This window comes from Molothrus aeneus, chromosome 16 (assembly GCF_037042795.1).
Source record: "Molothrus aeneus isolate 106 chromosome 16, BPBGC_Maene_1.0, whole genome shotgun sequence".
Classification (NCBI taxonomy): Eukaryota; Metazoa; Chordata; class Aves; order Passeriformes; family Icteridae; genus Molothrus; species Molothrus aeneus.
The window spans coordinates 5,274,410-5,300,246 of record NC_089661.1 but is presented as its reverse complement, the minus strand read 5'-3'; the positions used below and the strand labels follow the sequence as shown (position 1 = coordinate 5,300,246).

Here is a 25,837-nt window from a genome sequence, read left to right as displayed (position 1 = left end):
GGTCCCATGAAAACAGGAATTAGTTAGGGAAGAAGGGTGCTGGGAGACAAAAGGTTTGGTGCATGAGGTGCATTGCAGCTCCCCTCTGTTTTTGTAAGCCCTTTTTTTTGGGTGGTACCAAGATTCTATTCTCTGCTTTTTTATTGTGCAAGTATCCCATGAACCTGGAACTGTAAAAATTAGTATTATTAATTTTTTGGTACAGAGAGCAGCATGCAACAGGTCTGCTTCAAGTATTTTATTTTCCATAATGACAAATCAAAACAGGATATTTTAATGATAAAATCAGATTTTATTCTCCTTTACTAAATCAAACCGTTTCTACTCAAGATTACTTTCCTAATGCCAGATGAGAAAAGTAATAATAACAGTTATACAGACTGCCAGGCATTGACTTGAATTTTAACAGAAACATAGTTTAGGTCATTTTTGTAGTATGAAAAATCTCACCTACCCTTAATGCCTTAACCAGGAATCTCAGAAAATGAACAGAAAGTGGCAGAAATAGATTTCACTAATGTGCTGAAGTTATTTTAATTAATTTTTAGAAATGACTTTTTAGATTTGGTCTGCACAGAATGTAGGTAGCATGACCTGACTTGTGCCTTGGCACCACATCCATCCTGAGGAGGGAACTTTGGCACCAGCTGGTCCAGCATTCCCAGGGATGGCAGTCAGGGACTTCTGGTTCAGTGCCATCTTTCCAACCCCAGGAAGAAATAAAACATTTCCCTTTTACTCATCTTCCAGTTTTAGGAAAAAAAAAACTGTCTTATAATTCATGTTAATTCATATAGCACAAGGTAAGTATTTTAAAAAAAAATCAACTGTTTCTTTTAAAAAGCTGCCTCAACATAAAAAACTAAGGATTAAGCCTTGCAGGCCAATTTTAAGACCATGAATCAACTAGAGGCAGATTATGTCTCCCCTTCCCTCCCTAAATTGTAATTAATTAGTTAAGGAAGTTTACAGGTATCTTAAAAACCAACCCAAAATATAACCCAACCCAAACCCGAAAACCAAGCAAAAAGAAAACAATTTATGTGATTGGAAATTGAAAGGATGGTGCTAAAAGCTCTGCTGTGTTCCCCCAGGCAGCAAGGGGTATTCAAGTAAAACATTTCCCTTTGCTAATGACTGACCTGCAAAGCACCTGCTATACATGACTGATTACATAAAAACAATACAGAATGAAGATGATGTTTCAAGTAATTTTGCTGTTTTAACTGTCCTCAAAGTGTGAATTCTGAAGTCTTCTTTTATTTAAAAAATAGCTCTTCACAGATTCTTCTTGTATCCTCTGGGGATGTGACACTGTGGCCTTCTGTTCTGGAGTCTGTGAAAATTTCATAGTCATTCCCTCCCTGGAAGCAGAAGATGATTTAATTTTATTTAACAGAAAGCACAGTCACAAATAGGGACAGATGAAAGGAAACAGGGGGAAAATGGACTTTTTCCAAGGGCCTGCAGTGATTAGGCTCAGTGAACAACAGCACTGCCCTGGATGAGCACAGAGCCCCAAAATCCATCCCTAGCTTCATTCCCAAATTTCTGTTTGCCACACTGCTTCCACAGGTCAGCATCAGCTGTCAGTACTTCAACGCTCTGGAAATGCTGCACTGCCACTCAGAGGGTCTGAAATGAACTGTCTGTGAGCTCTGTGCCAGAGGGACAGGTGATTACTTTTGCAGCTGATGTCAGGGGGGGAAAAAAACTTCAATTTCAAGCTTGTCTTTCTCTTATAAAATGTTATTTTCTGAAATTTATAAAGTCCTGTGTAATTTAAGAGTTTTGTAACTGTGAGTTCTTATCAAAACAAGCCTTTTCTTATAAAACTTAGCCTGCCACTGTTCTTTGGCCATATTCAGATAGCTTTAATTTCAAGCAAGTCCTTGTGCTTGCCAGTGCCCTCACAAGCTCTTGTCAGGTCTCTGATCAGGTGTCTGATTTTTAAAAGCCTCTGAAGTGCCCTGCAGAACTCTGCTCCATGGTGAGAGACAAGGGACTCTGCTCACTTCCCCAGGGTGGAGCCAGACAGAGTAGTGAGCAAAGGCACAGTGTTAAATAAGACAGGAAATAAATATGTGTAATAAACACCAGCCAACAAAAATCAATCTACACTGAGCAGGCAGGACAATCAGCTTCACACAGTCATGTCACCTAGGCATTTAGCAGAATTATACAAGTTCAATTTTCAAACAACCTCTGTTAAGGCAAGAACCCTGTGTTCAATTCAGGAGACAAGGAAAACTCATCTGCAGCCAGGTAAACATGGACACAAGTTTATGCCCTGACTTCAGCTCTTGTCAGGATTAAGGTTGTAAGGTTAGAACCTGCACTCCTTGAGGTTTAATTACAGCAGCTCTCAAATTAGTGTATCAAACTAATGTACTCACTGGCATGGTCTTGTCTCCGAAGAAATAAATAGTCTTGTATCCATCCTTGGCAACAATTCCTAAGCAGTACCTTTTATCCCAGCCATCTGGGAACACATCAATGCTGATCTGCCCTCCTAGGAGAGAGAGGAACCAAGACTTGTTACGTTTTAACAATGTATTGCTGAGGGGAGAAGAAGGGAAAAAACCCCAAACCGGGTAAGATTTTAGGCAGAGGGAGCTTTGCAGAAGACACAGAAATGTTGTGAGACTCTGGAGTTAAGTCCTGCAAGTACAGAAAGTGTTTTATAGGATATCAGTTATTAGAGCTGTGATTCAGAGATTATTTATCCATTCAACAAAGTCTGAGCACGTTCCCAAATACTCACTGCTATCCAAATGAACCTTTTAGAAGAATTACATTTAATCTCTTTACTTTCAGAAAGAAAGGACACATGAACACAGCTACTGATGTATGTACAGCCATAAAATCACAGGCAAAAGACTTTCTAAGGCTTTCAGAGTAGGAAAGGGAAGAAATCAGCCTTTTCAGCAGCTGTTCCAATTCTGAGCCCTTGGCCTTCACCAATACCCAAGAGCATGATTCCCAGCTGAAGCAGGTGTCCAAAAGGTATTTACAACATAAAGGAGACACTGAACTGCAGTTCCCTTTTGCCTTAGTGCTTCAGCACTAATGCCAACCATACTTTGCAGTTCTGAAAAACAATAAAAGGCAGGAGTGTGGGAATATGTTAGGAGAGAGGGTAAAATGAAAAATGCATCAAAAATTAATTCCCCCTTATTATATTTTTTTCCTTAAGTTTGCACTTGCTTTTGGATTCTTTCCTTCCTCCCACACAGTGCAGGTACAGCTGAAGAACCAAGGGCAACTGGAACAGCACTGAGGGAGTAGCTCTGATCAAAACTGATTCACAGAAACAACTCTGACTAATCTGAAGCATCTAATATGCTCCAAAATGAGCAGAATCAGTCACACAACTGACATTAAAGGACAATGAACTGATGACAAGAAATGAAGTTCTCTTTGTTGATGGATTTCAATTAAAATATCCCAATAAAAGGCTGAGAGGAAAAAGAGGCTCAGTCTTGCCTGCAACCACCCCCAGAGAGACCTGTCACACAAATGAGATGGGATGTCACAGCCATAAGAGAGTATGACTTAAATGAAATTTAAATTAATTGATGTTTTAAATGACATTCTTTTAAAGTATTACCTATTGAAAATGTGAGGCCTTTGCCTGCAAATTCTCTTTGTAGATCAGCTACAAATTTCTCTCTTATATGCTCCTTCTGTTAAGGAAAAAAGAAAACAAAACCAAACAACAGTTACATGCTGTAACTGTGTTGATTTACCAATGAAAAGATAACCCAAAAACACCTCTAAAAAAGAATGGTTTTATTGATTTGAATGGACCCAGGCTGGTTACACTATAGAGCACAACATAAAGTATGATTTTACCTAGGACAGGGTTTTTTAGAAACCCCATGTATAGAAGTAGGATGTTCAGTACTCTGGATATTGGATTAAAAACATGAGCCAAACCCACCCTTCTGCAAGTAATCCTTGCTATTCCAACAAAAAACCCATTGTCTATTGCTTTAGGTCTGAATGAACAGATTAGTTAAACCACATGGAAAGGATTAAAATGAAAAACAAACAATTGCACAAACGATGAAAGTTTTTAAAAAATCATAACCTGGCCATAACTGCCTCCTCCAGGAGAGCTGGGTATTTTTCAGGAGTTGTAACTCACTTTATCAAGTTCATAGAACTCAAGTCGTTCCTCCTGGCTGCAGCTTCTTCCAATGGGGGACACATTTAACATCCCATTTCTGAACTCAATGAAAGTGCCTCTGCAAGGGAATTGATCACAAGACAGAAAATGGATGAGAAAACTGCTCAAAACACTAAATATCACAGTAAATTTCCATTTAATTCTACAGGCAGTGGGAATCACCTGTCTCACTACATGCAGGTACCTCTGGCACCAGTAAGTCTTTTGGACTTGGAATCTGGCAACCTCATCATCATCATCCTTACTGGCTTTTGAAAGCACCTTTTGGTTTAACAAGTGTGACTGGAGCATCCCATCAAGCTCAGGGCCTGACAGGCCAGGCTGTCAGTGTGGGGTGAAGCTGCAGAGTTCCCAGCAATGTGAGCAGTGCCCTGCCTCACAGGGCACCTTGCAGTGTCTGCACAGCTGCATCTCACACCTCACACAGAGCTGCTCTGGCTGCACTTCTCATCTCTGAATTCCAAACCTGGCAAGGGAACTCTGCTACTTCAAACCTGAATCTCCTTCCCTCTGACACAAAGTGCTGATCAGTATTTCAATCCCTGTGCTCCAGCTGGGGACTTGTCTTTGTATGCATGGACTGAGCTCTGTTTCACACACACAGTGCTGCTCCCCAAGCAGAAATTACTCATTTTTTTTGCTGAGCACCCTGAGCTGAGCTTTACATCCCCCATGGAGAACAGGGCCACACTGAGATGTCTGTGGGCACATACCTCTTCTTTGGCAGTTTGATCTTTGCAATGTAACTCAGGCAGTAGTTGATGACATCTTGAAGGATGTCCTCGCCCAGGTGGCCCTGAATGCTCTAACAAAACAAACACCATTCAACCAAGGGTCCAGAATTTGAGATTCTAAAAGCAAGTCACATGGAAAACACAGACATTGGGTAATCAGGCATGGTTAATAGCACAGAGAAACAAACATGCCTTCAATCAGTAACATCAGCTGATGCTCACATGGTACTAGCTAAAGGCTCTCTTTTTTCTTTTTGTTCACTTTATAACACCAAACTGTCCTTTAATATGAATCCCAGTTGTACCTGCTTCAGAAGGAAACTGTGCCACTGGCAGCAGCCCCAAACAAAAAGCTCCATTTAATGTCTGCTATAGCCAAACACGAAGAAATGGAGCTCGTTCCTGCAGTAAACTGGAACCACTGGTCAAGGCAGCAAATTCAGCCAGGATCTCTTAAATGTTTACTCTCCATTATTTATGTTAAACATTACATGCCAAATGAATGATCCATTAACAGGACTAACAAATGAAAGCAGCAGCAACTTTGGTCTTTGAAAGGGTGATTACAAAGGACTACACTGTACAAATAAATCAAAATATTGTTTAGAAGATTTCTTTTTCTCACTATTGGAAATTTCACACTTACCTGCTTGCTCAGGAATTTCCCATCTTTGTATGCTACCAGGCCATTTTCTGAGAACACATAGTCATATTTTTCAATCACTGCAAACAAGCAAAAAAGACAGTAACTCATCATTTTCCATCAATGCTTAGTGCAGAATTGTCTTAAATGTTAAATAGCTTAAAATACAGCAAACATTAGCTCCTAAAGCATGAGAATTTCAGCAGCATAGCATCAAGAGCAAGATGAAAGCTTGTCTCATTTCTCACTATGATTAACACACACCTCAAATCATGTGAAGTCAATTGTTTGACTTACCTGTGGTTTTACTTAGAGGCATGTAACTCTTTGCATTAAATGTAAAGGAATGACCAAACAACTGGCACATGGCCTGGCTTGAGAGCAAGTCAAATATTGCCCTTTTAGGTTTGTTTCCTCAGTGTCACTAATGCTCAGCAGATGTCTGGGAGCTGTCTCAGCACCACACAAGATGATATGGTTTACTGGAGAGCACTTGGAAGGCAAACAAACTGAGCTGTCTGGGCACTACAGGAGGCTGTCAGTGGCATCAGTTAAGTGAAGACCATTAGGAATAAAGGAGTAAGACAAGAATCCATAGTGAACCCCACAGTGAACAAATCCAGGTCCTCAGGGATGTGGCTCAGCAGCTGAGCAGCCCACACGTGTATGTCACACACAGGACTGCACTGTACACAGCACTGTGACAAAGCCCTCCCAGGGCTCTGCCACCAAGGCAGGATTTCACCATTAGCAGCAACCTCTTAATTTAACATCGAGATACCTGCAGAGTGCAAACAGGCTGCGATTTCCAAACGCCGGGGAGCAGCTCCCCACAGCCTGAGTGCAACACAGCACCCCCAGGAAGACAATTACAAGCAAGGGAAGAAGGGGATGGACGGGGTTCAACCTCCACCTGCCCTTGGCGGCTGCCCGGGGCCCGGAGCGCGGATGGCCCCAGCGGGATCGCCTCAGGGGATGGCCTCAGGGGGATCGCCTCAGGGGATGGCCTCAGGGGGATGGCCCCAGCGCGGATCGCCCTTACCGTCCTCGCCCAGCTGCTCGCGGATCTTGGCCAGGTCCGAGCCGCCCACCACCCCCACCTTCATCTTCTGCCGCAGCCGCTGCATGAACGCCGCCATCTCCGCCGAGATTCTCTGCAGTCCAAAACAGAGCCGTCAGATTTGCCAGAGGCCAGCGCCTCCATTCCGGAACAAGCAGCCCGTGCGGGTCCTTCAGCAGCGTTAAATGAATGAAGTGCGCCCACAGAGCCCGCGGCACACGGCACAGCCGGGCCCCGCGCTGTGCCATCCGCCCCGCTCCCCGCGGGCCCGCAGCCCCGTCCCGCACTCGCCTGGCGCGGCGCCGTGAGGGTGCCATCCACGTCGAACAGGCAGAGCGCTGAGGGCGGCGCCGCCATGGCTGCACCGCGGGGCCGCCCCTCCCGGCGGCCCGCGCGCGGGGCGGGGAGAGCGCAGCCGCGGAGCGGCGGCGGGGCCATGGCGGCGGTGAGGGCCGGGGCTGCTGGCGTGGGCTGTTCCCCCTTGCCCTCCTTCTGCCCTTTCTCCCCAGCTCCTCTTTCTCCATCTTTCCCTTTTTCCATCCCTTTTCCCATCCCTGTCTCCGGCCGCTCGGCGGTCCTTGCACGGGTGCCCGCGCGTGTTGGAGCATGGCGGGGACAGCGCGGAACCTCCGTTCCTGCCTTTGCGCCTTCCCAGCGTCCGCTCCCTCCTTCGGCCTGATCGCGGCCTCCTCTCCTTTACCGTGCTTTGTCCACTTTTTTCTGTTTCCCTAAAACTGCTGTATAAGTGGTTATTTAAGGAGTCGGCGATTTCAGCAGCTTTCCTGGTTTGTTGCTCAGCCAGCGGGAGGCAAGGGGTGTGCCAGGGTCGGTCACTGAGCTCACTGATATCAGCTGTGTTAGCAAAGTTTTCCCTCTCGGTCTGCAGGGAGGGATGCGAGCACAATCACCGGTTTTTTATCAGAACACTGGTTTAAGGTTACAGTGACCCGGGGGTTGTGCTTTACTGTCTGTAGGCGCCCGAGGGGCCAACTCTGAGCTCACTGGTGGGTTTAAATAGGACTCAGACGATGACCCGTGGGAATCTTACCTTACAGGCTTGGCTCTGCTCAGTCAGGACTACAGCCTGCACAGCAGCACCTGCTGGGAGATCGCTACAGAAGGAGCTCTGGACAAGGCCATGGAGAAGGGAAGCTGCTCGCCTGCCCTGGATTGCTGCTTCGTGGCAGGGTTTGCAGTCACAAGCCCAGCGAGCTCATGGTGTCAGGAGTTATCTCAGGAGACTGCGAGAGCCGTCCGTGTGTCTGTCCCACTTGGCCCCTGCTGCTGTGGTCCAGCAGAAGGCTGTGGATGGGAGGACAGAAGAGTTCAAACTGGTGTACAGGTTCCCAGGGATAAAATACTGCAGGGTCCTGTCGAGACTGAAGCTGCTGCAGACTGCCACCTCCGTGATCATGCTGCCTCCCATCTGCTACCTCTACCTGCAGGGCCAGGTGTCCCAGAATATCCTCCTCTACACAACTGGCATCGCTGTCTTTGCTGGGGCAATGCTGTATGGTATGAGCTACTTTTTCAGAAGAATTATTGGATTCATCTACTTAAGTGAAACTGGACAAACTGTCAGAGTGGCCCACTTGACATTTTGGGGAAGACGTAATGACATTTACTGTCCCATAGAGACAGTGGTGACTTTGGATGAAGTTGGAGATAGCAAGGATGAGCTCCTTCAGCAGTTCAAGCGATATAACAGTACAGATACTTTGTATTTTACAATTAAGTATGGCCAGATTGTAGACAGACAGAAATTTGCTCAAATATTTGGAGAATTTGTGTGACTTTTGGAAAGTCACACAAAAGTAATTTCCAATGACTTTCCATGTCTATTGTGCTTATTCCACGAGGTTTAAATAGTTCACCAAACTACACATCCCTGTCCATTTCCTGTGCAAAGCCTGCTGTAAGTGCACCCAGTGTACAAAGTCACAGTGGTAAGGCACAGCCCACTGGATTAAAGGTCCTGCATCTTGTGTATGATGTGAGGAGTGTCTATTCCATGTAGCATTCAGTAATGTCACAGCATTCCAAGCCTGAACTGTCCTCAGAATGTGCCAAATTACTGGGGATGAAACATGAAAAATCTCTCGAAATGAAATGCAGGAGCTGCCAGAGCGTCCCCACTTCAAACTCAGTGTTTCTTTTAGGTCATTTCAGGTTGGCTGGGAAGCCTCTGGAAATTAAAGCTGGTCTGGTACATCCATATGATGGGTACTGCTGAATGTCAGAGAGGGACATGCTCATGTATCAATGCAATTGAGGGAACTGGGAAGGTGTGTGGGCTGTCCTGGCCTCAGGAGGGTCCTCCAGGATGGGAGTGGAGCTGGGCAAAAGAGACACTGGCAGCTCAGCTGTTAAGTTAGAGGCTGGGACAAAATTTCAGCAGCCTCTTACAGAAATTGCCATTCTTCATTGGAATGGGAAAAGCAGCACCTGTCTCCATGAAGGATTGTGGTCTTATTCCATGGTATTGGCATGACTTCTCCTTTTCTGAAATGAGGAATTTAAACCCAAGAAAGAACCAAACATATCACCTATAACATGTAACACATTTTTGAATTGTCAGAAGCAAGGTAACTCCTTACACCCCTCTTCTAGTTCTAGCTTAATTTGTTACTGGCAAATAAACTGACTCTCACCAATACTCTGGAGTGTTCTTTCCTTATTTTTTATTCATGTGAAGTGAAACCTCTGTTTCTTGGTGGATCACCAAAGGATCAGTTAAGTAAAATTGCCATTTAAGTGCACAGGGTAACCCTGAATTACTATTTCTCGTGTTTAACTTTTCCTAATGGAGTTCTGGGAGTTTAAATTTTGGCTGACACTGTGTAGCACAGCAGTATCAAAGGAAATCCAAATGTTCCTTGGTGTAAACACCATGGCAGCAAAATACAGTGATGAAGATAAACCTCCAAAAAATAATATATACAGATATATATTATTTTTCTGAGGTTTATCTTCATCAGAATGTATTTAATATGCACTAATGGTTCAGTTCAGGCATGTACTGGGTGTAAAATGAAAAGCCCTGGAGAAGTTCAATTATAAATATTTTATTTAAGAATATTGATTACACATTATTGATGTCATTTGTTATGAATCTGTGTACAGTTACTAGTTACACCATGAAGTGTACTTAAGTATTTGTTTAAACATTTATTTGGCACTGTCTACAGTATGCTGTAAACAATATTAACTTTATATGCTTGAGCTGCAGTGCTTTCTATGGTATTCTCTAACGATTTCATCAACATGTTGTACACAATTATACAGTTACTGAGTGTCAGTAAAAATTATAAAAACACCTAGAGTAGTCATAATAAAAGTGAAGATGTGGTAAGACTTCAAATTACTGGACCTTTGTTTCTGTAAAAGTACAAGACTTGCTAGAGACATTCACTAAAACTACTGCACTGATATGTTGAACAAACTAATTCCCAAAATGCTGTCAAATCCAGTTCTTGGTTTGACTTTCCTTTGCTGATAATACGCTTACGAGGACAGCGATGACAATGAAGTTTTGTTGAACACCAATTTTTACCAGTCCTTCCCCCAGATTTCTACAACCTCTGTTCAAAAACCTGCTCAGGTTCTGCCCAGCTGGCACCAGAATTCTGCTTTCTGCAGAGGTTTACAGAAATCCCACTGGGTTTAAGCTGGCAGAAGTGACTGTGCTGGAGTTTCCCAATACCAGTACTTTAAAATGGGAAAACCATGATTAACACTTCTCAAAGCAGGTAAGGAACCTTTTCACATTTTGGTAGTTGTATTAAACATGTAAATCTTTTAACTTCTCTGTTTCTTATTATGCACTTAAAAATTGTGGTCAGGTCCTGAAAGGGCAACTGTAAAAGTCCATTGTGGTCCCTGTTTTTTGGTGCACAACAAAAAGTTAAAATTAGTAAACAAAATCCAGATGCTGACCAAGAAAAAGAAAAAGAAAGGCACCAGATCTAGTTCAAGTCAGCCTTCAGCAAACAGTAAAGAGACATCTAAAACAATTCTCTGAAGAAAAATCAACTGTTGACACATTTTTTGATCCTGTGGCTTTCTAGAAGATCTCTGAAATATTGATGACTTAGAATATACTATTAGAACAAAAATAGAATTACTTTGCATTATAAATGTGCAGGCAGGACTAGGCCTTCACTGTAGTGGCTCTGATACCAGATAATGGCATTTCTGCTTTAGTTTTACAAAATACCTCAAGTATTTGTGTAGAAGTTATAATAGATAAATTAATGGCTATTGTGTGTTCTGGGCAAATGGTAAAATAATCTGGAATCATTCTAGACTGCTGGCAGAAGTGGAAGAATGTGCTTTGCATGGTTCTCTAAGCTTTGTCAGATTACATACCTCAGGGTAGAGTTTTCTCTGTACAAGTCTGCTTGTAAGAGAAGTCAAAAGTTTTAAAACCCATCCGTGATGAGGACAGAAGGACAAGGGCTTCAGTGCCACTTGCAGTGCTGCAGGTGTGGCTGAGGGCACCAGTGCCCCTGAAGCAGTGAGTGCAGGCTGGGCAGAGCTGCCCTGGTGCAGCTGGTGTGGCAGATGCCTGTACTCGAGGGAATAAAGCTGGAAATTATTCTGTAAGATACTGTGCTTGGCAGTGGTGGAAAGCAGAGCTTTCCTTGGAACGCTGATTTGATCCCAGCTGCCATTAGAGAAGGGCACTCTGTGTGGCAGGCGTGTGGCTCCCAGTGTTTGGCCACGCTTTGCTGCTTCTGGATGCAAATCTACCAGGGTCACCCGTGGAAACAGACTGTTCCAGGTCCTGCTCAGACAGTGCAGAGTCAGGGACATGGCTGTAGGAGGACTCTGCAGTCAGCATGGCCCAGGCCAGAAGAGGGAGGTTCTGGGGATGCACAGTGAGGGACAGCTGCATGGACCTGCTGGTGACCAGTGCCACTGCTCTGCCTGGGGCGCGTGTGCATGGAGCAGCTTGCCTTGGGCAGGATTACAGACAGAACACAAACCTCAGTTTATGACTTTACACTTATCTTGTAAGTAGAGAAGACATGAATTAATGCAAACTAATTTCATAATCAGCTGTTCAGTGCAAGGGAACTGCTTTTTACTTGAAGTTTGCTAAGATGTCACTGAAAATGTTCAGGAAGAGGTGCGCATGGTGGTCCTTGAAGATCAGCGTGGGACGAAAACGGATGGATCTGTCTCCACAGCCTCCCAGGACAACACCTGAAATGAGAACACAAGAGGTCCTCTAGTCATTTCCATTTTTGCCAAATAACCAGAAAAATTCAGGTCTCTGAATGGGGATACCCTCACTGTGGAAGGCCAACAGAAGCTCCCCAGATCCTGCTAGGCACACCATGATACAGCACATTGTGGTGTGAATGGCCTCAAGCTTCACAGCAGCTTGGAAGAACACTGTGGGTGCCTGGAGCTGTTCTATAAAACAGTTGGAGTATTGGGACTAATCCTGACAGCAATGGAAAGAATCCATCCAGCACAGAGATCAAACAGCATCTGAGACTTCAGATGCTGCAGTACTCTCCTGGTCAAGTGTCCTGGTGCCACAACAAAACACAGGAGGTTTCTCTGCATTGGTTTTTAAACTAATTTGCTTTTAATGACAAGAAGTTAAAATGTCTCAGTGCTTGCAAACCTCTCTCTGCAGAGTTTTAAATGCACTTTTTGGAAATGTTTGAATGGGAACCCCTATTACTAAGCTGAGCTAACCCTGCCTCAAAGCAGAGCCTTGGTTTACCATGAAACAAACCACTTGCCTTCTCTCCCTGCTGGCTTACTTTCCAGAACAAAAAATGGTGTCTTTTACACTTTAAAAGTTTGGTTTCACCACAGTTTAGATGCACCATGCCTGCTTTTTCAACAGAAAGGAGTAACAGCAAAAACAGCAGCAAACACAGGGCCCACACAGTCAAAGAGAGAATTTTAGGTGTGGATCCCAAGGTTCCCCTCTGGATACCTGGGCCTGTCTGCAGCTGTTAACAGTTCTGTGGGAAAAGAGGGATGCCACTGTAGATCTGTGCCCATTTTAGGCACTTGTATTTAATCATTAGGCATTCCTAGGTATAGGAATTATGTATTTATAGAACTTGTCGTTCTTCTCCCTGTGTTTTCCTGAGTGACATTGACTTCCTTCTAAGGAAAGTAAGCCATGTCCATGGGCACCTAAAGTCACGGCAAAGGACTCTCAACCTGATGTCACAAAATCTCATCCCATACACAGATCTCTTCCAGTAACTTCAGACCTGCAGAGGCTGGTAAATGCCCACACCATGCAACAGACTTCTCTGAGGGCTCTGACAACAAGTATTTCCAGAAAAGCCTAAATCCAACTTTTTTAATTTCACTACTGTCCTCTGAAACTGAAATACTCATGCAGGATATGAAAAGGAAAATGTGAAGCATTATCTTCTCATGTGAAGCTCATCCACATACAAAAAAATTCTTACCTTTGTTTCTGGCTATTGTAATTAACTTGTTTCTAGTTGCATCATTTGGAGTGTCAAATGAACAGAATGTTCCTCTTCCTCTCACTCTGCTGATGAGATGGGGGTAACGAGCCTGCAGAGGGAGGAGAGACAAGCACATGGCAGGTGCTGCAACAGAGGGCACCTGGTGGCAGGGCTGGCTCTGCCAGGTGGAAACCCTGCTGCCTCCTCGCTCTGCTGGAGTGGAGCGTGGCTCACATGGTGCTCTGCTCAGCCTGCAGTGCCCCACACAAAGCAGGGAGGGAGAATGAGTCTGACCCACGAGCTGGGTCAAGTAAAATATTCTTTGGAACGAGCATAACACACCTTATTTACATCTACAGTGGACTCCAGGAAAACCTGAGCATAAACCATCTGCACTGGGGCTGGAAACCAGCTCGGTCTTACCCTGCACTGAGACACTTGCCAGTAGTATCTGCATCACTTATTCTCAGTCACAGCCCTCATCTTTTGGAAGAGCAATCTTTTGGATAGGACTAGCTGTATTCTGGCCCTCCAAAGTATGAGATTATAGTGTTTTCTGTTCTCCTGCCTGCTATGTGTTAAAGGTGTGGAGAGAGCAGAGACTGTGTTTGGGATTATTCTATGCAAAATGCCTTTGGGAGGTAAGCACCTGCAAGCCCATCTCTAAATGCCTGTCTGTAGAGCTCCACAGTAGAAGCTGTAAGGAATTTCCCTTAAACAAGGGAGGGAAAGATACAATTTTCTTATTTCAACAGCCCAGAAGAATTGGAACAAAATATGAAAAGACCTTCCTTTGAAAAGAACTTTAGGACAAGGAAATACCAGCTGCTTACATTACTTCTAGCAAAGTAATTTAATTAGCTGCAGTACATACCTTCAGGTATTTTGGGGATCACCCTTTATATTGGATTAAGCCATACAAACCCAGCATTTTTAAGTCAGTAAAAGAAAGTTTACTTCATTTCCAAATGGGACACAGTTATTCAGGCCTGTGTTGAAGTTACTATAATGGTCTAGACCCCAGCTCTAGCTCCTCAGCCCAAATGTTTAAACTGGATGAGGTCAGATCCTACTTCAGCACCAAATTTCTCCTTCTCATCCACAATCCTTCCAGATGTTTACCTGCAAATCCAGCAGCCCAGTCAGCAGTGCTTTCCCAGCATGGGTTGCATTGTTTAGAAGGTCTTCTGTTTTAATAACCTTAATGACTTCAGCAAGCATAAGGTTCTTGGATGGATCTCCAAGCCAGGTGTTAAAAATCCGGTAGGGCTTGGGAAAGAGTGGGAAAAGAGTTGAAGAACATGTTAACAGGCAAATCACTATAAATTAAGAAAAGCAAGGCATCACACTGGCAGTTCAAACATGGTGTATGAAAAGGCATGCACTAATCTCACCAACCACCCTTATTTATGCTGTAAAGGAAAATCCCATTTGCTGAGCTGAAACACAGGGTAATTACTTCATGCTTCTCATTTAGTGTACTCTGCCTTGCTACTCTGATGTCTCACTGGAACACAGCTACAGATGACAGGGAATCAGCATCATCTATACAGACTTTACATCAAGCTTTATCTTCTTTCCCTTAATTTGACTTTTCATTTATTACATCTAAAATGTCATTAGTGCAAAGAAGAAATTTTGCTGACAGAATCTGTAATGCTGACATACAAGCTCTGAAATTCCCAAGTTGCCCTACAGGAGAAGGTGTCAGTTTGTGGTTGGATTTTGTACTGAAGGTTTATTCCATTAGGCTTAACCCAGTTCTCCTCTTCCCCCCACCAGCTTTATGACCTTGGTGACTGATAACAACTGGAATAAAAGTGAAGAGGTGATGGTAACTGTTGTGTGAGCACACAGCAAGTTTCTGTAAAACAGCAGCCCCATCCAGCTGAAGGAAACCTTGTCCCTTCTAAGGATATCACAGTCACTCCTCAGGGGGTCACCAACCAGCACAGAGTCCAAGTTTCATTAAAAATCTTACAGCATTTGGCCTGAACTCCTCTTTGTGAAAAAATCCTCCTGTCATCATCTTCTTACTGAATGTGACCACATCAGCTGGGTCATCCAGGCCCCAGTGCTCGTGTGCCCAGAATTTTCCTGTGCAGCCGCCTCCTGTCTGCACCTCGTCCACCAGGAAAGCACAGCCATGCTGCAGAGACACACGAGAGGAGCAGGGAGTGTGAGCCCCCCTTCCCAGACCAGAAACACCTCCCTTAGGGAGCACATCAACACAAGCCAGTCACAGGCTACACCCCTTCTTCCTCTCCCTTCACTCCCCTCCTCAACCCCTCCACCAATGCCACTCATGTGTCAGATTTCACAATTAAAAATTCAGCTCTTTTTGCAGGAAGGCACTAGAAATTGGTTTTCTACCCATACTCATCAAGTACATGTTTTTATATAGTCTTGGCATTTCTAGAGGATACCTGAAAACACCTGGGAGGAGCAGAGGTGGCATTTTCAAAGCCCCTGAGGGAAGCAGAGTGTCATTTCTAGGGACTTTGTTTGTTGGAAATATGAAGTCTCTGTGTCCAGTCAGAGCTGGGCATTATGTGGCACAGAGGCAGTACCAGCAGCATGAGCTGGTCTTTTTTGGGGGGCATGAAAAGCTGCCTTTTCAGACAATTCTGCTGAAAAAGCTACTGGTGAGCTGGCAATGTGGGGTTTTTATGTGAAGGACTATTTTGTCCAAACTTTGTGACAGGGAGAGCAAGCTATATCATAATTCTGTATTTAAAAACAATGGGTAAGTACTTTTGGCAGCATCTCTTCAGCACACAGATGTTTTGAGGGTGAAAAAAAGCATGAAGTATTACTGAGGGTCATAGCTTCTAAATAGGTAACTTTACATTCCAAATATCAAGACATCTGTCCTTTTCATTGTTTTATTGGAACATCAGCACTATGGCTGGTCTCAAGTTGAGTTTCAGGGCGTTTTTTTTTTTGCAATTAAAACCATGTAATTAAAAATTTATACTTTTCACAACCTGCTTCTTCAGAAACTGAACCTCCTCAACCAACAAGCATGATCATTTAAAGAACACACCTGCAGAATTCATAGCTAATGAATCAGAGTAATTTCTCTCTCACTTTAAAATGAGAAGATTATTTATTGGACTGAGGAAAGCATTAGTGTGAATCAAATGGAAGAGAGCAGGGATTGCTGCTATGTGGTACACACCTACCCTGACTGCTGCTAAGGAGGCCTGTGAGACCCTCCAAGAGCCTGGGGCAGGGCAAAGCCTCTGGAGACACCCACAATGTGTGGGTGCATGTTTCAGCTACCCCTGAGCACCCAGAGAAATGTTTTATTACCTTCCTGGCAATATCTCTTAGCTTTCTGAAGAAGTCATCTGAAGCATGATTGTCCCCACCCTCTGACTGTATTGGTTCCACAATGATTCCAGCCACAATCTTCTTCTTTTTCCTGTACTTTACAATCAGGTCTTCCACCTGCAAATCAAACACTTATGAATGTACATCTTCCTTCCAGAACATTTGTACATTTCCTCCCAGCTAGATGAAATCTCATCAGAACCTCAACTTTGCATGGAAATTCCTGGCTATAAAGGTACCAGGAGGCACTAAGGATTAACAAGTGGTTCTTCCAGCATTTACCACTGCCTTCTTGTTCCTGAATGTTTTAAACCATGTCCTAATCACACTGTAACTAGCTGCACATTGATCTGCAGTGTTGTGAAAGCTCTAGCCAGGTTCAGCTGGCAGGGTGCTGAGCACCACTGCAGCTCACTGGGCCACTGCTGTCATTCTACCTAAGTGATATGGGATAGGTTTTGAATCAGAAACTAAAACTTTGCTAATGCATTAGAAAAAGTAATCTGGAAAATTCACTTTTTCCAGTCACCCACTTCAGATATATTAAAATTAATCAGATGAAATAGTGCAAAAATCCTGTTGTTGTAAGGGGCTGACAGATAATACTCATTAACCTCCTAGTGCCAGTTGCTGCAATTAATGTTGTGTTTGTGCTTGAAATCCCTCTCACAGCCCTCAGGGCCACAGCCCCTGCAGGCTGTGCAAAGCAATGATTTCCAAAGGGGGCCAGTAAAGCCCAGCACAGACCTGCTAAGAAAACGTTTGGCTTTTTGGTTTTTTTGTTTGTTTGTAAAATAATGGCATACAGCATTGCACTTCTCCCAGCAAAGCTACCCTGGGGCAGCCCAGGGAGTGCATTTGCTGTGCTCTCTGAAGTGAAGCAGGTCTGGCTAAGTGGACTCACAGGTCCACCCCTGCACAATCACAGCTTTATGCCAGAAGCTGCATGGAGAAGCTGGAAAGGCTGAAATACTCTTAGAGGCCCTCTCTGCAGAGAGGGTTACCCACAGTTATCCACACTGTGCTCTCTCTCAGCCCTTTGGCAAGAGCTGGCAGGTGAGTTCACTGTGTTACAACCAAGTTCTGAGGGTGAAATTTCACATTGGTGTCACTCTTGCAGCCCTGAATTCCCAGTGAGCTGGCAGGGAGAAAGGTCTGACTGTAAACAACAGTGAATGCTGCTCCAATCACAGGCTGTTCCAATCCCTGAAAACATTCTTTTAGTGAAAAGCACTAATCCTACCAACACTATTCATTATTTCAAATCAACAACAACAGAAAGCTGCCAGGGAATTTTTTTACCTCCTCTAAACAACGGGCTTCTTCCTGTTGATTCTCTTTCACAAAGTCTTCCAGGGGATATTTTAGCCTTGGAAATGGAGCAATAGGCCAGTCCAGTGAGGGGATGTCCAGTTTGTGAATTGCTTTAGAGTGAGTTGTAGCTAAGCAACCTAAGCCCAGAGAAGGAAAAATTAAAATAATACCCATCTAGGACCAATACAAGAAAAAAGCCACCAAGAAATGAAATGGCCTGATTGTAGAATTCTTTTAACTTCTCTGTGTTTTTACTGTCTTCTGAAATAATGGGTAATTGGATTTAGTCAGGCTTAAATGGATTGCTCTAGATCTTAAGCATCAGTTTCCACATGCACTATGTTCCAGAAGAGCAGGAGAACCTCTGTCAGTCTGAACAGGTTGCTCAGACAAGGTGGTTTCATCCCTCCAAAGACACAAAGCTCACAGTTACAGCACTCTCAGGTAACATGCTTAGAACAAGGACTGAGCTGATATAAACCAGTAAAAGTGAGTGACAGCATGTTTTGGTGATTTTCACCCAGGAATTATATTTTCATGAGTACAGACAGGAAACTGCACATTCAGAATGAAAATAAGAGCCTGTCTGAAAAGAACTTTTTAAAAACCACAAAATCAATTCCTACTGTCACTCAACCATTCCAGTGCTGGTGGGGCTTCCAAGGCAAGCCTTAATGAACCTGCAGCTTCTGCAGTGGTGCTGTGTGTGTAAGGACAAGCACAGTGAACTGAGGGGGACAAGGGACAGCTTACCCAGGGTCCTGCCGTGGAAGCCGCCCATGAAGGAGAGCATGGCGTAGTCAGGGCAGCCAGGGGGCTGCAAGCAGAGCACACAGGGGGGTCAGCCAGGGAAAAACATCCCCCCACTGTCCCCTGAGCTCCTCTTCCACCAGGCACCACAAATTGTTCCAGCCTCCCCCCTTCAGCACGCACAGTGGTGACCCCAGCCCTGGCCTCAGGTCCCAAACCCCGGGGTTAACATGGATAAATCCTTGGTGTGTCCTGGCAGCACTGCCCAGCTGAGCTCAGGCAAGGCTGAGCCTTCAGCACAGTCCCCCCTTTGTAGACAAATTAGGAACACATGTTTGTGGGGTGGCTGTGCCTGGGGGTGGCCTGGGGGCTCAGAGAGGAGAGGTTGGGGCTCCCCTGTGCTGACCCCCATGCATTCCTGATGGCTCCCTGATCTTTGTGGGGAGCAGTCTGTATTTCACCATTTCCTAAATGTACAAAGCCCAGATTCCACTTCACTTGTAGCAAACCAAACTCTTCCTCCCAATCTTCCCTTCCAAGCCCAAACCAGTGGTACATTGTAGGTGTGGTAAAGAACAAATGTTACCTGGTTAATCATGCAGGATTCCAGTTCTTCTTTTGTGACATTATTATGGCCCCTTTCCTTGTTCTGCAAAAAAATCCAAACAACCCAACATGAGTGTTCCTGTAGTTGTAAGCAAGGCATTTATGGCTGAACCACAAACCAGGAATGCTGGTATTCAAAACTGGATTCAAGGAAGACCCTGACTATAGCTTTCACATGCTGCCTACAATCTGCATTTTCTTTATTTCCTTTACTTTATAACTTCTAAAGTTGTGTCAATATAAAGTAAAAGCTTAGACAAAGAGGTTTTAATAAAGATTTTATACTCGATTGCACATAAACAACATAATGAGCAAGACAACCTCCAAGCCTCATTTTGTTCTGCAATAACAATTCTGATTATGAGTAAGTACTCTTTTCTACATCTAAACCTATAAAAATACCTTAATGTTTTACTTACTCTGTACCACATGAATATTGCTTTAAAGGCATTTTCATTAGAGCAGGATCCACAAGACATGGTCATCACCTGTGACAAACCCTTAGGAGCCACCTGTCAGCAAAGACAGAAAAATTACTCTTGAAATACTGAACACAAGTATAGTGCAAAATGATAATAACAGTGGTGATAAGAATAGTGATCAGTCCTCAGGTATCTCAGACTTACTGATAGCAAAGACTCCTTCAGTTTTTCTGTAAAGTTCTCTGGAGGTAAAATGCCTAGGGCAGGTCTGTTGATAAAAGTGCTCTAAAAAGACAAAGGAAGAGGAATTGTTAGGTCTTACTATCAAATGGAAAACATGTCAATATCAAAGCAGTTCCATTTTATTCTAATCATAAATACCAGGTAGAAATCTGTATCATGGCACACATGGTTTTAAGGTAGAGATTACTATTCCTGCCTTAGCATATGTTTTTCTGTCCAATCCTCACTAGTTTATTCTTGCAGGATACCTTAGGAAAGTTGCATGCTAACTCACCCTGACATTTCCTCTTCAATATTGCCATTTTAGCTGCTCAATCTCCATTTTCCTTATACACAGGAAATATGCTTTAAAATCTTTATGGCTTGCTTTCAGTTTGAGTAGCTAAATTCAGTTAGGATAGCAGCATTTTCATCCCTACTGAGCTTCAAGACAGACCATTTTGGAACCCTGGGAAGGTGGAGCCAGGCTCCAGGCTCTTCAGTGGAAGATGAGAAGCCATGGGCATGAATTAAAGCATGACAAGTACAGATTTGGGTATAGGGAAAAGGTTTTGCAGGTTTTGCAATGAAACAGGCTGCTCTTTTGGAGGTCTTCAAGGTCCCAGATAAAACCCTTAGCACCCTGGTCTCATCTCACAGCCACCCATCTTGGAGCAGGAGGTTGGCCAAGACACCACCTGAGGTCTCTTCCAAGCTCAGTGGTGCTGTGAACTGGCCACATCAGGATTCCCAACTTTGGGAAAGGTAATTTTGGTGTCAGGGAACAGCAGCCTGAAGCCCACACAGGGGTTTCTAGGGAGCAGCTCTGGAAAAAGCCCCTCAGCCTCCCCAGTCCACTAATGGAGATGAATGTCACATTTATGCAATTAATTTAAATTGTGTCATGGATTAAAATCGATTCATTGCTGCTCTTGGTCTTTGTGGGTAATCTTATTTGATTCATACCGTGCTACTCTTTATTTTAAATTAAATTTTCTCAGAGAAGGACAAGCTCAATAAATTTGCCAACTGCCAAGCAGCTTTATTTGCCCTTTTCTTTTGTTTGTTGTTTTTCTTGTTGAACAAGTAATGGCTGAAATTAAAGGCTGAGCTTTGATAAGTTGAGCCTCAATGGGTCTCCAGAGGGGACACAGAGCCTCCCCCAAAACACTTATATTTTCAGTGCAGCTCAAGTTTGCACATTTATCAGCATCCTTCAGTGCTTCTCCTCAGCACAAATATTCATTCCAAGGGGTGTAAGTGGTCACACTGCACCTGCAAGGACAATTCACTAGGATTCCTAGGGAAAACCAAGTATCACACAGGACAGAACACTGGATGTGCTTGGACTTTGTGAATTGTTTAAGTGTCTTACTTCCAAAACACTGTTACAACAGACTCAAGCTTAAAACAAAAGCTAAGCAAGCATGTTAATGACAGGCTAACACAAAGCTTTTGTTTAGTAGCTATGAGAAATTGTACTTGACTTTTTATCTCAGTTCAGAAGTAAATTTTCATATCAAGTTCAAAAGAGAAGACCACACATCTGTTGTGGATTTGATTATGGGTTGTCACAGTCAATTGACAACATTTGCCATTAAGCAGAAGAGAGTATTTTTCTTTTGTAGTTAATGAGATACCCAGAGCTGAGAAAAATAGCACATTGACATCAAGCTGCTGTGGGCTCAAATAAACAGATGCACATTCTGTGTTTACAGCTGGCTGCAGAGAGGGTATGTGGAGCATGACACACAAACCAGATAAAAAGTCTCTCCAGGAAAACACCAACCCCTTTGCTAACACTAAGGGAAGTTGTGCCACTCGTGTGGGACTTTGGAGGAGTTCCTTCACTGCAGGCTTCCAGGACTGCCACCTGCCCCTCCCCAGTGGGGAGGGAAATCAGCAAACTGCCACCAGCAAATGGGCATTTTGACTTTTTTAATTGGTTTCGGGATTTTTGTTTGTTCGTTTTTTAAATCTGGTTTTGCCTACTGCTGCATTATAGTGAATATATTATTCTCAGAAATCATATTTATGAGTTAATAAAGATGATTAAGTTAATAAAGAGTTAATAAAGTTAATAAAGAGTTAATAATATTCATAAATATTAGACCATCCAAAATATTGAGATTTGCCTTTGATAACTCCAGCATTTCTAGTCCTGGGTTTTTTTTTTTTTTGTTTGTTTGGGTTTTTGTTTTGTTTTTGGAGGTTTTTTAAATTTGGTTTTTTATTTGTTTGGTTTTTTGGTTTTGGTTTTTTTTAACTTGAGGTATTTTAGTCCTGGGAAAGGCAGAATTTCTCACCTGAAGACATGAGTACTCCATGAAGGAAATCAGCTCAGGGAACTCAAATGCCTGCATTGCTTTGCCCTGCTGGAGTGCACTTAGGAGATGGGAATCAGTCACTATGCCCAACTTCAAAAAAACCCCTAAACTTCCCACAGCATTCCAGATGTAGGGCACCATGTCCAAGATATTCTCTCTCAAGATTTTGGTTTGCTTTCAGGCTCAATAAATCTTCAGAAAACATTATTAAAATGGTTAATTTGAGACAGTAAGTTTGAACTAGGATTTAAATGTGGCTACAAATATATCAAGTGCTTGCAACACCAAATGTTTACATTTTGTAAAACTTCCCAGAGGTTTTGGTGTTTTCTTAAACACTACAAAGCTCTTTTCATCTAGTGAGAAGTAAAGCAAGCAGATCCTATCATACATTAAATGGAATCATTAGCATTCACTATCAGTCTGAGGAAAAAAGAGAAAGCCCACAACAAGGAGAGAGAGAACTCCTTCACATCCTTCATGTTCTAATTCACTTACCAGGTTCTGGGGCTGCTGTAAAAGCTTTATCAGAGAGGGATGGCTGTAACCTAATTAAAAAGAACAAAGAAAGAAATCTGGTTTCAATGAAGTAATGCAAAGCATAATCTAGAGAATAACCATAACTTCATGCTTGACTGTTTATATGTAACTTGTATATTTTTAACTACTAATAAAGGGACTTCTTTTGAAGTAGGACAAACCTCTGGGCTCTTTGTCCCTCAGCAGCCTGTCTGGGTGCAGGGCACAGCACAGCACTGCTGTTGGGAGCTGTGGCACACCCATTTCCTTACTGTGACAAAATTTTGCTTGATGTAAAAAGATGCAAGAGTTTATCCTTCTTACTAAGAAACTAAGATAGCTTCAGTGCTTAATTTATGCCCATTGATAGTCTAAAGGATAACTTGCTTGCTTTACAGGCAAAAGCAATTTATCTGCTGTTAAGAAAAAAAATCTTTGAAGGAGGCCAGAAATTTCATTTTAAGCCTGATCTCTAATGTATAAAATACCAACGCCAGAGATTAACATCATCTTTTAAATTTTCTTGTAGAAACAGTTGGAAACCTCATCTTCCCTACTGCTCAAGAAGTCAGACAATGGTAATTTTGTTACAAAAGCTTTTTGTGCTTCTGAATCCCCATTCCAGTGGAATGACAACAGCCCTGATTATCCTGTTTGAGCAATGGAGCATTAGGAGACTATGTTAACAAAACAATTATAAATTCAGTTTTGAATATATTAGCTGAAAACAAAAGAATATCCATATTGTTTTAGCAGCATGTCATGCTGATAAATCTGTTAAAATTATTATGAAGATAATAATACTGGCTATTTGGGACATAGAACAACTAAATCTGCGTGGCATCAGCTGTCATGGGAAGAGGGAATGACACATTGAGAGCTGTGTCCTTGAGAACTGCACCTGGGGCTGCCACTAAGAGCCCCTTTGAGAGCAAATCCAGTGTTTTAGGAATCTCCAAAGCACAGCTACTATTGTTCAGGAAGCTCAAGGATCAGCTCTGGGTTGCCTGTAAGAACTGCTGCTGCTGTTCCCATAGTGGATGCCTTTGTGTCAGAGCTACCACTCTCCTGCACAACACAAACCCCCGATTTCCCCCTGATTTACCCTTTCACACCCACACTGAATCTCTCTCCCGTTCACTTCAGGCCAAGGGGTCTGGTGTTCTCCTAACACCCCCTCATCCTTGTGCCTCCTCAGAGGGGCCCCAGGGAAGGAGGGCAGGACCCTGCAGGCCCAGCTGCTGTGACAGGGGCTGTGTGACAGGGGCTGAGCTGCCATGTGGGCTCACAGGCAGGAACTGACACCAGCAAGGAGTAAATGCTTGAATGACCATTCTCTAACTGTGGTGGACAAGTCAAAGAGCTGCTGGCATGGCAGACAGGCACTACCTCCTTGCAGTGCCATGAGCAGCACAGGGGTTTGCAGTGCTACAAATCTGCTCCCAGAGCTGGCTCTAAGGAAGGGCACCTGCTCCATCTCTCTTGCTGGGTGTCTGGATCAGTGTGACAGGAACGTACATGTCCTCCAGGCTCATGAATGTGCCTGTCTGCAAAAGGAAAAACAACTAGAGCCTGCTAAAATAATGAGATGGAGAAAGCCCAAAGAATCCTTTGAACTGAGCAGCAGGCTGCTGTCAATAATATCAAACTACACCTCTCTGCATCTCCCCAAACAAAACAGACCTTCCCAGCACTGAAAACCACATTGTTTCATTTGCTATTCCAGGATGTTTGCTGGCAAACATGTCAATAACATCCTTCTTGCATTTGGCTCCATGGGGTTTCTAACTCTATTAGACAGAATAGATGCAGGATGAAAGGACAGTTGTGCTACAACTGCCCATAAAAGTGTGGTAAAAAACTATTTCAATTTTTGTTTTTCAGCAAGAGACAGCCTAGAGCATCTTAGCCTAGAGGTTTTTTATACTTTATTTCTTATCTCTCCACACAGGCACTTATTACTTCTCAACCTCTGCTGATAAATATATTCTAGTGTAACAGATCATTATTAAATCTTGGGGAGTCCTGACAGACTCATGAAAGATTTTATTGGATTTACTTGCAGAGAGATAAGCACAGATGACTAACAAGCACCCTGTGATCTTGTTTTGCTCTTCCAATCCAGGCCCTACCTCTGTCACCAAGAGGGACATGATTAGTAACCTGGGCAGCCTCCGATAATCTTGTCACTCAGTACAACTGAAACATATAAATTAATGTTGTGTGTGAGGCTTAGGTCAGCCTGTAAGTATGAAAGTTCCATTTCCTCTTTGTTGCTGCACCCCCAGAGCCATTCTCTGAGAAGGTGCAAGAAGCACTGCACTGTAGCTCCTTTGGGCCTGAGGAATGTGTTCCCCAGGATAAAACCCAGCTTTGTCCTTGGGAGGGCATTGCCTCATGAGAAGGAGGAACTACGTGGCTTAGGAGGTCAGTCACAGCACTGGAGTCTTGTCCTGTTCACCAGTTTCAACCAACCAGAGAAAGTAAACTGCAGAGCCCCTGCCCATTTCTGCCCATTAGGAAAATATCTCCTCCTTAATACTTCAATATTTTATACACAAAACTATTAAAAGAGGTGTGCTTGCACCATCCAGCACCAGAATGTCAGAAAGTCCCAGTGCACTGTCTGTACAATTTCACGCTTTTGGAGTATGAACTTTTATACTTTGGAGTGGGCATTTGACTACATGATTGAGATTTGTTTCTCCAAATCAATTTCTTGTGTGAAGAATGGGAAGCCATGTAAATGCATCTCCTTTCCTAGAACCTAAAATTCCAGCTCACTGGTATCCAAGCATTGTGCTCCTGTGTCTCACCCCTATTTCCTCATGAGCAGAGGCCAAATTATCTCAGTGCAGCCTGAAAGATAAAAAGCAGTGAGAATTTGTGTTGGGAGAAACAAGCTACAGACATTGCAGGGTTCTGGAATGGTTTCACTGACTGAGTGCTACAGGACAGCAACAACCTTGGCTGCAAAGAAGGCTGGGGTAAGTGAACACCCACAGCAGTCACATGGTCTTAGATGCCACAAGTTTGGTAACAACCTGAACATCATCAAATTCTGTTTCCCAGGAAAGGAGGCCTGTAGGAATGATTTTGAGTCATCACATTTTCTATACATAGCACAAGATCTACCTTTTAAATTACCCCAGCACTTCTGCAGAAGTGTATTTTTAAGCAGCTGAGAGGAACCACGGGTGAGAGGAGCAAACAAACTGGACTGAAGTGAACTCCTACTGAAACCTGCGTGCCTTGCAGTT

The 25,837-nt window shown here is 43.5% G+C and overlaps 3 protein-coding genes across 5 annotated transcripts in view; 1 reads left to right on the top strand and 2 right to left on the bottom strand.

Annotated features, from left to right (window-relative positions):
- Positions 1-223: 223 nt before the first annotated feature.
- PMM2 (phosphomannomutase 2) lies at positions 224-7,011 on the bottom strand. The gene is made up of 8 exons (XM_066560646.1): positions 6,921-7,011; positions 6,612-6,723; positions 5,573-5,649; positions 4,906-4,997; positions 4,151-4,250; positions 3,611-3,686; positions 2,397-2,512; positions 224-1,364 (listed from the first exon to the last, which is right to left on the bottom strand). Exons 1-8 carry the CDS (start codon positions 6,984-6,986, stop codon positions 1,260-1,262), a joined length of 744 nt encoding a protein of 247 aa, XP_066416743.1. The 5' UTR covers positions 6,987-7,011; the 3' UTR covers positions 224-1,259.
- Positions 7,012-7,042: 31 nt separating this feature from the next.
- Positions 7,043-9,285, top strand: TMEM186 (transmembrane protein 186). The gene is made up of 2 exons (XM_066560645.1): positions 7,043-7,074; positions 7,685-9,285. Exons 1-2 carry the CDS (start codon positions 7,066-7,068, stop codon positions 8,420-8,422), a joined length of 747 nt encoding a protein of 248 aa, XP_066416742.1. The 5' UTR covers positions 7,043-7,065; the 3' UTR covers positions 8,423-9,285.
- Positions 9,286-9,678: 393 nt separating this feature from the next.
- Positions 9,679-25,837, bottom strand: part of ABAT (4-aminobutyrate aminotransferase) — a 50,566-nt gene continuing 34,407 nt past the window's right edge. For all 3 annotated transcript variants that reach the window (XM_066560643.1, XM_066560644.1, XM_066560642.1), the window contains exons 6-16: positions 22,557-22,606; positions 19,714-19,794; positions 19,507-19,599; positions 19,068-19,130; positions 18,485-18,548; positions 17,720-17,868; positions 16,397-16,534; positions 15,063-15,230; positions 14,204-14,350; positions 13,079-13,190; positions 9,679-11,837 (exon numbers count right to left, since the gene is read on the bottom strand). In XM_066560643.1, the coding sequence (XP_066416740.1) occupies positions 11,716-11,837; positions 13,079-13,190; positions 14,204-14,350; positions 15,063-15,230; positions 16,397-16,534; positions 17,720-17,868; positions 18,485-18,548; positions 19,068-19,130; positions 19,507-19,599; positions 19,714-19,794; positions 22,557-22,606 (1,187 nt within the window). In that variant the 3' untranslated portion in view covers positions 9,679-11,715. The remainder of the gene's footprint in view (positions 11,838-13,078; positions 13,191-14,203; positions 14,351-15,062; positions 15,231-16,396; positions 16,535-17,719; positions 17,869-18,484; positions 18,549-19,067; positions 19,131-19,506; positions 19,600-19,713; positions 19,795-22,556; positions 22,607-25,837) is intronic.